Source organism: Magnolia sinica, chromosome 6 (assembly GCF_029962835.1).
Source record: "Magnolia sinica isolate HGM2019 chromosome 6, MsV1, whole genome shotgun sequence".
Classification (NCBI taxonomy): domain Eukaryota; kingdom Viridiplantae; phylum Streptophyta; class Magnoliopsida; order Magnoliales; family Magnoliaceae; genus Magnolia; species Magnolia sinica.
This window is the reverse complement of record NC_080578.1, coordinates 859,361-869,896: the sequence shown is the minus strand read 5'-3', so window position 1 is coordinate 869,896 and position 10,536 is coordinate 859,361. Positions and strand designations below refer to the sequence as shown.

The following is a 10,536-nucleotide window of genomic DNA, read 5'->3' as shown; positions in this document are numbered from 1 at the left end:
CCAAAGCTTGGTGGCCTTATTCACAAGATCACACAGACATGGGTGAAGGAAAAACACAAATATCAGCTTGATAAAAAAAACTTCTGTAGGCCTATGGTATAGTTCACTTGAGCTTTGAATATGCTTCGTTTTAAGTCTCAGGCCCTAAAGTCATATTTTAAAATGGATGGACGAGGTGAATAAAATAAATAAACAACGTGGACCCCACAGAGTACGCAAGCTTACTCGCTACCCAATCCGCAGCCCTTTTAACCAACCAATGGGATCAAGACTAATTGCAAGGGCTCCAGGACTCAATCCCCCTTGATGTTGAACATAGTAAAGCTTATTGCTCTCGGCTAATCGGCTAAGCCTAAGTCGCTCATTTCAAGAGAGATAGAGAGACCTTTGTCTTATAGCAGCCATGAAACTCACTTGCAACTTCATCAACGATACAAAAAACCGTTCAAAGAAGACCAGACCTGATTCTATATAAATCGATGCACCCCACCTTCACTCCACTACACCCAAACCTCTTCCATCACCTTCTCCCTTCCTCACAACAACCCATTTCCTCCAATGGCCTCTTCTCTAGTCTTCTCCGTCAAAAGGCGCAAGCCAGTGCTAATTTCCCCTGCTAAGCCCACACCTCATGAATTCAAACACCTCTCAGACATCGATGACCAGGAAGGTCTCCGTTTCCAGATCCCCGTCATTCAGTTCTACCACAACGATCCTTCGATGGGTGGGCGGGACCCAGCACAGGTGATCAGGAACGCTATAGCAGACGCCCTCGTTTTCTACTACCCGTTTGCTGGTAGGCTTAGAGAAGGTCCCGGCCGTAAGCTGACGGTGGAGTGCACCGGCGAAGGTGTGATATTCATCGAGGCCGACGCTGATGTCAGTCTCAAGCAGTTCGGGGATGCACTCCAGCCTCCGTTCCCATGCTGGGAGGAGCTTCTCTACGACGTCCCTGGCACGGGAGAAGTCCTCAACTGCCCTTTGCTTTTAATTCAGGTGATTAGAGCTTTATAATCCTGACCGTCCAATTCGTAGCCCTTTTTTACTGTTCACAAGTTGAAAGGTTAGAATTGTCCTGTACCTTTGAGGCACGGTCCATCCATGATCCGTGGGGTAGAGTAGTGATCAACGTTCAGGATTATTGAACCATGGATACCTCCTGCAGTTGTTGGAAATCAGATCTCAGGATGATAAACTCCTCACAAATAGAGAATAGTTCACAACTTCAGGAACCATGCCCTGAGTTCGATAGTTCTACTGGTAGAACAGCAGATCCGTCATCTACACCTTCGATCAGATGAACGCTATTGTTGATGTCTCACCTACCAAAAAGCGTTTAAATCATAAGATCCAAGCTATCCAATATATGGTCTGTTCTTCTGCTGCGTGTGACCGTTGCCATACATGCATCTACTTCCAGATCACTGATTGAACGGATATGATTGTCCCATCAATAAGAGTTTTTGGGCATGGGCCATCCATCATAAGGTATGATTAAATCAACGGTACAAGCCACAGAACCATGGACCACCAGTACAAATTTAGGACACGTGTTCAGAGGCGGAGGATGGTATACTTCCTCACTCTAACCAAAGGCTATCGCTAGCTGGCAACAGCAGCAGTAACTCCACCAACCCTGAGAATTACATATCCGGAAACAGGACATCCACAAGTCTACTGGGTTTTCTATATTTACAATTGGTCTGTTCGGCCCCACCTATGACTCGCGGTTCTGAGCTTCCAACCAATATCCCCAAAAGCCCAGCTCTCATCCTCCTCACATGCTGCATACATAAACCTGTAATTTTCAGGTTTCTACCACTGGTCTCAATTCCGTCCACTACTAACTTTATTAATTCTATATAATAATTAGTAGGATTCCGCATGACGTCGACAATTTTTACTACTCAAGTGACATGATACACATGGCCGTCTTCAGCTGATTTTAGGACATGAGCCCAAACATATTGGAAATCTAAAACTCAAGAAGCCAGTCGACAAACACAGTGACTATGTAACTTGTTAAGGGATACCTGATGTTTATATGTTATCTAACCTATATCTATTATGGTCTAATCTCCTTGTCTTACTTCAGTTAAATCTCTTTACCTCAGGGCTTCACCAAAGGGAAACGGATTGCCTGATGTGACACAGACCACCAACCTCTGTGTGGGACCTACCCTGATGTATTTGTTATGTACATATCGTTCATCCATTTTACTAAATTATTTTATGGCATGGTCCAACAAACGAGCAGATCCTAAGCTCAAGTGGACCGCATCACAGAAAGAAATAGGAATTGAAGGACTACAATTGAAAACTTCACAGGGGTTACAGAAGTTTTGGATCAATCTCATGTTTTTCTTCCTTCATCCAGGTCTGTGTGACCTCATGAATAGGTTGGATGACAAATAAACATCGTGATGGGCATTAGGAGGGATTCAACGGTCGGAATCATTGTCCTTGCTACTTTGTAGTGTGGCCACTTGACCTTTGTATCTGTCTTGTTTTGGAGCTCATCGTCTAAAATGATCTCGTTAAATGGATGGACGGTGTGGATATAACACATACATCAGGGTGGGGTTCACACAACTTGGTGACGTCAACAGGCACACAGGCAATCCGCTTCCTCACCAAAGTACTTTAACCTAACCTCAGCTCTTGGGCTAAAAAGATTCCAATGGTGGGTATATAATTCCCACTGATTTTTGTGATGTGATTGAGCTGTCTCCTCAAGAGATCTTACCAAACCGATAGAACTACATGTTTGGCCAGATGCATTAGGTGGAATTAAAGTGGATGGAATTATAAAAGTTATAATAAATGCATATATATTTTTAATAATATTATGTTTAGAATGTATGCATTAAAAAATACATCCAAAGTTAGAGTAGTAATAGTCGTGATCATCATTTCAGTTGCAATCCAGGATGGAAATGTGCCATGTACAACATGATACCGTTTTTTTTCTTTTTTTTAAAATAAAAATAAATTAAAGTTGTTGAAATGGTCAATTCAGAATGATCTAATGTTGTTCTTTACTGCTGCTATCGTTGTGAAACACGCGCAGGTGACTCGGCTCACATGTGGAGGTTTCATCTTCGCTCTTCGACTCAACCACACCATGAGCGATGCGGCTGGGCTCGTGCAATTCATGACCGCGGTGGGTGAGCTGGCACGAGGGGCACGGGCCCCATCAGTTTCACCCGTGTGGCGGAGGGAGTTGCTAAACGCACGGGACCCACCTCATGTGACTTGTGTGCACCAGGAATACGAGCAAGTGGCCGACACAAAAGGCACCATAATACCACTCGATGACATGGCCCACCGTTCCTTTTTCTTCGGTCCCACCGAGATATCTGCCCTCAGGAAGCATGTTCCGCACCACCTCCGCAAGTGCTCCACTTTCGAGTTGCTGACTGCGTGCCTCTGGCGCTGCCGCACCATCGCCGTGGGGCCCGACCCGGATGAGCAAGTCAGGATCATCTGCATCGTTAACGCACGTGCCAAGTATCAGCCGCCCCTGCCCGAGGGCTACTACGGGAATGCGTTCGCATTTCCGGTGGCGATCTCGCCGGCTGGGAAGTTGTGTCAGAATCCGTTGGGATATGCACTAGAACTAGTGCATAAAGCAAAATCTGATGTCACACAAGAGTACATGCAGTCTCTAGCGGACCTGATGGTGATCAAGGGCCGGCCCCACTTCACGGTAGTGCGCACGTACCTCGTGTCGGATGTGACACGTGCTGGATTTGGGGACGTTGATTTCGGGTGGGGAAAACCTGTTTATGGTGGGCCAGCCAAGGGGGGTGTGGGGGCCATCCCTGGGGTGGCAAGCTTTTACATACCGTTTAGAAATGCCAAGGGGGAGGATGGGATTGTGGTGCCGACTTGCTTGCCTGGGCCGGCAATGGAGAGATTTGTGGTTGAGATTGAAAGCATGATCAAGGAGCCCACACTCAGTAGCACTTCCAAATTCATTGTATCGGCGCTCTAGATAATTAAGGAATAATAAACCTAACATGACATAAAATCCACAAGACATGTTAGGTTCATTGTATTGTTTTGTGTGCGCTTTTCAGCAACTGGTCTTTGTATTTAGAAAGAAAGGGAGAAAATAGATTGAGCGTTTGGAAACTTGGCATTGTAACGTGCTCCACAAAGCATTGGACTTAAATTCGGTATAGCTCCTATTTGTATTGGGCTAAGCAAAAATGAATGGTAATGAGGAATTTAATTAAATGGTAGGGCAATGTAAGAAAAGAGAGTCATGCAAACTGTTGATGTAAAAATCTTTAGACCTTCGAGTACCTGCACAGGAAGAAAACAAAGGAGACCCTGGTTAGAGCAGGGGACCCTCCGATGCCAAAGTCAGGCTAGGAATCTGGGTCTTATAGTATTGATGGGGTTTAGGAGAGAGTTTTTGCGTACCTTTCACCCTTCAAGTGTATCTCATTTATAGGAGAGGGATGATCCCGCCGTACGGGGATTCTCTTCCTGATTTCTAGGAGATTTGATTTAGCCGTAACCTTCTTACGGATGCTTCCCGATCCCGAGATCCTTGGGATCGAAAAATCCTTTCTCGTGATTTCCTGAACGGTATTTAAGCTTACACCGTTTCTTCCTCGCTCGGCTCGGCCTTGACCGACTTAAGTAACAGACGAGTCTCGGCTGGCTGCATGGATAAAGCTTTCTACCCCCTGTCGGACGGAACAGGATTGGCTTATGGCCGACGTTCTTCCTTAATCCGATACCCGACACTGTATCCGGCCTCGTATGGGTCGGTTTTATGGTCGGTCAGGTTGCTTTTAGTTTCAGGGCCTCAATCGGCCTCTTTAGACATTGCTACCTCGTTAACCGAGCCAACTTTATGTGTCTTACTTTGCCTATGGCTCCTGACTCTTAAGGTCTCTGTCGGGATTCGTTTCCCAAAAATCTGAGCTAAGTCTCTCCTTTAGGCTTTGTCTCGTCTCGATCCAACACATTGTCTCGGATTCTCGGGCGGTGCCAATAGAGTTGGTCCATTCCATAACCGGGTTTCCGGACTTGGTGTTTTTTTTCCAACAGTAAGCCCCCTACTCCTTGTGTTAGTTAGGCCGACACTAAGGAGTAACTAGTTTTTTGAGTTGGTGTGCCCTGAAAACCGAGGTTATGATGAAGCATTTAATGCTTCATGTGTCGTTCTTAACTGGCGTCGGTTCGGTCCTCGAGGTCGCACGTGCGGACAGCCGTCATAATGTTTCGTCCGCTTATGAGCATCGAACTCGTGGCGAGGGTGTTACTTGCATCAGTCGGCATGCGCCACGTGTCGGGCGGGGGAGTTGAAGCAGGCGTTGATTTGACTCCTTCTTAAATGTTGTTGCCACGTGGCTCGGGTATAAAAGGGGAGAGCGGGATTTGTTTTCCATTTTTCGCGCGAGCTTTCCTTTCCTGTTTTCTCTTCTTCCTTTCTCCTCCTCTCTGCTTGTCTTCGTGTTTCGCTACTTCCTCTATTATTTTCGCCCTTCTTCTTTTTACTTCTCCAACTGTGCGCTTTTCGCCTCTCCGGTGAGTTTTCTTTCCCTCCCTTTCCTTTTCTATTCTTTAATAGCAGCGCATTCTTTAAGTCCCCGGGAAGGGATTTTCGGTGATGAAGACAAAACGGGACATCTTTGGAATGTCTCGGAATCACCCTCATTGCTGGCGGAGATGATGACTAGTGTCAATGAAGCTTTCCGGTTCTCTGAAAGAACGTCTGAAACTTCAGCGGAACGTCTTGCTTCGGCGGGTCCTTCTTGTGGAGGGGCGTCTCTGGTGACTGCCCCTGGGAGTCCTGACCCCCGTTTTCCTGGGGATGACTTAGAAGAAGAGGATGAGGAGTTAGAGGAAACCACTGACTCGGTTCCCCTAAGAAGGTCGGCCAGGGCCGTTGAGTCTGCAGACGAAGAGGGAGATGCTGTCGAGGGAGAAGTTAGAGACGATCAGAAAGGTCCAATCCCATCAATTTTAACTGAGGCGGATTTAAATAGGATTTGAATCAGGTATCATGTCCTCGACTCTGTTATTATTCGTCTTCCCCATCCTCCTGCTGGGATGGTCATAATTTTCCAAGTCACAATGCAATGTGGCTTACATCTGCCCCTCCAACCCGTTGCTCGGGATTTTCTGTCCGGACTCCGAATTGCACCTGAGCAGATAGTGCCGAATGGGTGTAGGAACTTGTTCGGATGTTCAGTGTTGTGGGCCGAGACAGAGCAACCTCCACTGATTATGGATGAATTCCTTTATCTGTACCAAATACGGCCAAACCCTCAACAACCCGGCTAGTACTTCTTGTGTGCTTGGTAGAACAAGGGCGGTCCTTTGATAACCGACCGTCCTACCTCCAACAAACACTGGAGAGAGAGATGGCTCTGGGCATGCGGTCACTGGGAGACTGCCGAGCCTGGGCTCTTCGAGTCTCATATTTTCCGGGAGTTTTCTGAAGCAGGTGACTCGACATTTTCTTTCTCCGTATCTTTTTTGTCTTGACATTCCTGAGTCTGACTGAACGTGTTTTGCAGATATCCCCAAAAGAAGGCTGAAGCTAGGAGCTGGTGCTCTAGCTCGGATCAAGGATCTGAGGGGACTAAGTCCGGAAGATCGGTCTTGGAAGACTCTTCTTCAACCGGAGCGTCTCCTTCTCTCGGGCTTAGACTCTGCCGTGATAGGTATCCTCGATTTATTCTGACGTGTTTCTCTTGGATTTTATCTAACTCTTTACCTTATCTGATACAGAGATGGCTTAAGCTCGACCCTTTCTTAAACTGGCGTAAAAAATAAAGGCTCCTCTGAGGTTGGTGCTTCTATTGGAGCCTCGGCCTTCAAAGAAGGCGAAGACGGCTCCAAGGCTAAGGAGCCATCCGCCCCAGTCGCCCCTGCTCCGGTCGTCCCGACCGTTGTCATGCTTTCTGACCCCGAAGAGAGGGCGAAAGAGGCAGGAGCGGCTCCTGTAGAGTCTCAAGTAGCTTCTGAGCCGGGACCCGTTGCAGAGCGAGTCTCGGAACTAAGAGAGGAGCAGAGATGGGAGACTTTAGGAGGGGGAATGACTCAACAGGAGCCTTCGTCTTTCCAGCAGGTAGTATCGGGGATGATCCCTTGGGCCATCGCTCATGAGAGCAAGAGAGATTTCACTAGTCTTTACAATGCCTCTTCGTTGCAAACTCTTGGTCATGCGACGAAGATACTTCTTGAGGTAACGTCGGTGATTTCTCTCTTTTTTGTTTATGATTTTTTCTATTGGTGACTCAGTCCAGCCTATCATTTTCCTTCTGCAGTTGGCTCCTTGTTTGGTTAAAGCCTGCTCGGATCTAACTGCCGCTCAAAAGCAGACAGCTGAAGCGGGAGCAAAAGTCGAGGCTTCCTTGGCTCGGGCTGGAATTCTGTCAGGCGAGTTGGGACTTGCTCGGAAGGCCACTGCTGACGCCAAAGCTGAGTGTACTCGCATGGCTTCGCTACTAACAGAGGCTCAAGAAGAGAATCGGAGAATCCGTCAAGCTCATGCCTCTTACGCTAATAAGTTGTCTCGGACCAAAGGGGATGCTGAGGTAGCCATTCGGAAGGCCGTCGAAGAGGCTACAGAGGCCAAGGAAGCCAAGGATCGGACTGTGCAGGCCTTTCTCGAATCCCAAGAGTTTGAGGAAGAAAGTGATCGCTTGTATCAGAGTGGATATACAGCTTGCATCCAACTGATGAAGCAATCTTTTTCCAACCTTGATCTGTCGGGATTTGATGATGATGTCTTTGGTCCTGAAGGCGTGGAGGCCGAAGCCGCCGAGTCTACTGATGCTGTGGCTGGTGTCGAGGTCGAGGCAGCTCCTGAAGTTACTGAGGTTGCTCCTAGTGGTGGTAGCTGAGTTTGAACCACTTCTTTTGGTACCATCATCAGCTCCATTTTTGGCACTCAAACTAGCTCTTCAAATAGACCAAGCTCCAGGGCAGGCTCGAGAATATCCACGGCCAAGGAAGATGCTTGCGTGTCACAGCCGACCTTTCCTTTTGCTTTTAAGCCTTTTGCTTTATCAATGTAATGTCGCAACAAGATGTAGCTCAATATAACAAACGTACTGATAAATGAATATACTTAGTTTTCTTTTATTCATCTTAATTCAGTTTATATGCTTGTTGGTTTTGAATTTTTCTGAACGCTTCGCTGGGCTGACCTAGGGATAGTAGATTTTTAGATGCTCGGTATTCTACGAATGGGGTAGCAACTGTCCAGTTAAGTTTTCCAATCAATACGTTTCTGGTCGGATGGTGCTTGAGATGACATAGGGTCCTTCCCAGTTGGGTCCCAGTGTGCCCGCACCAACTTCCTTAGTGTTGAGGAACATTTTTCAGAGAACCATGTCCCTGACTCGAAATTGCCTGACCTTAACTCGGGCATTATAAAATCGAGCTACTTGTTGCTATCGACCCATAGTTCGTAACCGAGCTTTTTCTCTTTGTTTGTCCACAAGGTCAAGTCCAAGGGCCAAGAGTTCTTCATTATCCTCTTCGTTAAATGAACTGATTTGGGCTGAGGGCAGCCCAATCTCGACTGGGGTAACGGCTTTCGAGCCATAAGCGAGGGAGAAAGGGGTTTATCCTATAGCGGTTCGAACCGTAGTTCGGTATGCCCACAGTATGTTTGGGAGTTCTTCAGCCCACGCTCCTTTGGCTCGGTCAAGCTTAGTTCAGAGATGTCGTTTGATGATCTTATTGACTGCCTCAACTTGTCCGTTCGTCTGAGGATGATGGGGTGATGCGTATACATTTCTGATTTCGAGATTACCGCACATTTCACTAAAGCTCTTATTGTCAAACTACTTCCCATTGTCGGTAACAATGGTCCGGGGTACCCCGAAACGGCAGACAATATTCTTCCATACGAAATTTGTGATCTTCTACTTGGTTATTTTTGCCAGTGGCTCAGCCTCGGCCCACTTTGTGAAGTAGTCCACTACTACGACAGTGAACTTGGTCTGTCCTTTTCCCATGGGTAGTGAACCGATAATATCGATTCCCCACTGCGCGAAGGGCCAAGGACCGATCATTGGAGTCAGCTCCTCCGGGGGTTGCCTCGAAATGACTGCAAACCGTTGACATTTGTCGCATCTTTGGACAAGTTTACGAGCGTCGTGCTGGATGGTTGACCATTAGTACCCCTGACGTAGAACCTTATGTGCGAGTGATCGTCGTCCTGAATGGTTTTCATATATTCCTTCATGTATTTCTCGTAGTACATAGTCGGCTTCACTGGGGTTTACGCATCGTAGTAATGGAGTGTAATAACCTTTCTTGTACAGCACCCCATTGAGTGTGGTGTAGCGAGAAGCTTGGATTTTTAATTATCGAGCCTCGGCGAGCCAAGTGGGTTCCGAATCGATTGTATGAATGGTCGAGCTAACTGGTTCACCGATACTCAGCTTGACAACGTACTCGATTGGAATGGACCTAGGTATGTCGTCCTCGTCGGCTGAGACAAGTCTTGCCAACAGATTGGCTTTGGTGTTTTCTGTTCGAGGGATCCGAGTAACTACACTGTTGGAATCCGTCGATTAACTCTTTGGCTTTCTCCACATATATTTTTAATTACTTTTTACGTGTTTGATACACACCAGCGACTTGATCGACAACCAATTGTGAATCGCTGAAAACATTAAGATGCGTAACGCCCAAACTGGCCGCGAGTCGGAGGCCGAGCAATAAAGCTTCATATTCTGCTGTGTTGTTCGAGACTTGAAATCCAAGTCTTAAGGCATACTGCATGTAGGTTTGATAAGGAGTTTTCAGCACTACTCCTGCCCCACTTGCCTTAGAGTTGGAGGAGTCATTGACAAACAGCTTCCAAGCGATTGGGTCGGGCGTTGACTCGGAAGAAGCGGTGGTCAATTCTTCAGTAGGCTCAGTATTCCAAGCCATTGAATCTGCTCGTGGTGTCACTTCAGCAATGAAGTCGGCCACGACTTGCCCCTTAACTGCTACTCTCGGCTTGAATTAGATATCGAGTTCACTGAGTTCAATCGCCCACTTCGTGAGGGGGCCTGAAGCTTCTGATTTCTGTAGGACCTGACGTAGTGGGAGATCAGTCATGACAATAATTGTATGAGCTTGAAAATATGGCCGAAGTCGTCGCGAGGAGACAACCAACACTAGGGCCACTTTTTCCAGGAGTGGGTATCTCGTCTCTGCCGGTAGTAGTGCTTTGCTGACGTAATAAACTGGCAGTTGTTTCCCTTCATGCTCCCGTATCAGTGCCAAGCCAACCGCTGCCTCGGACACCGTAAGATACAATAGCAGGGCTTCTCCTGGCTTGGGTTTCGATAAGAGGGGTGGAGACCCGAGGTAAGACTTTAATTGCTGGAACGCTGCTCCGCACTCTTTTGTCCAATCCATCGTTTGTCGTCCCTTCAATTGTTTAAAAAACGGGGGACATTTATTAGTGGCTCAGGAGAGGAAACGGTTGAGTGCCGCTACTTGTCCGGTCAATCTTTGTATGTCTTTTATAGTTTTCCGAGACTCCATGTCGAGCAATGC

At 47.2% G+C, this 10,536-nt stretch overlaps 1 protein-coding gene across 1 annotated transcript; it reads left to right on the top strand.

The window, feature by feature from the left end:
- The first annotated feature begins 294 nt into the window (after positions 1-294).
- On the top strand, positions 295-4,151 carry LOC131247865 (benzyl alcohol O-benzoyltransferase). Its single transcript, XM_058247776.1, has 2 exons — positions 295-996; positions 3,071-4,151. The coding sequence occupies exons 1-2, from the start codon at positions 559-561 to the stop codon at positions 3,995-3,997; spliced, it is 1,365 nt and encodes a 454-aa protein (XP_058103759.1). The 5' UTR covers positions 295-558; the 3' UTR covers positions 3,998-4,151.
- The last annotated feature ends 6,385 nt before the right edge of the window (positions 4,152-10,536 follow it).

Coding starts and splice junctions, on each gene's coding strand:
- LOC131247865 (XM_058247776.1), top strand. CDS start 559: ATGGCCTCTTCTCTAGTCTTCTCCGTCAAAAGGCGCAAGCCAGTGCTA. Junction 997..3,070: donor GCCCTTTGCTTTTAATTCAG/GTGATTAGAGCT, acceptor AAACACGCGCAG/GTGACTCGGCTCACATGTGG.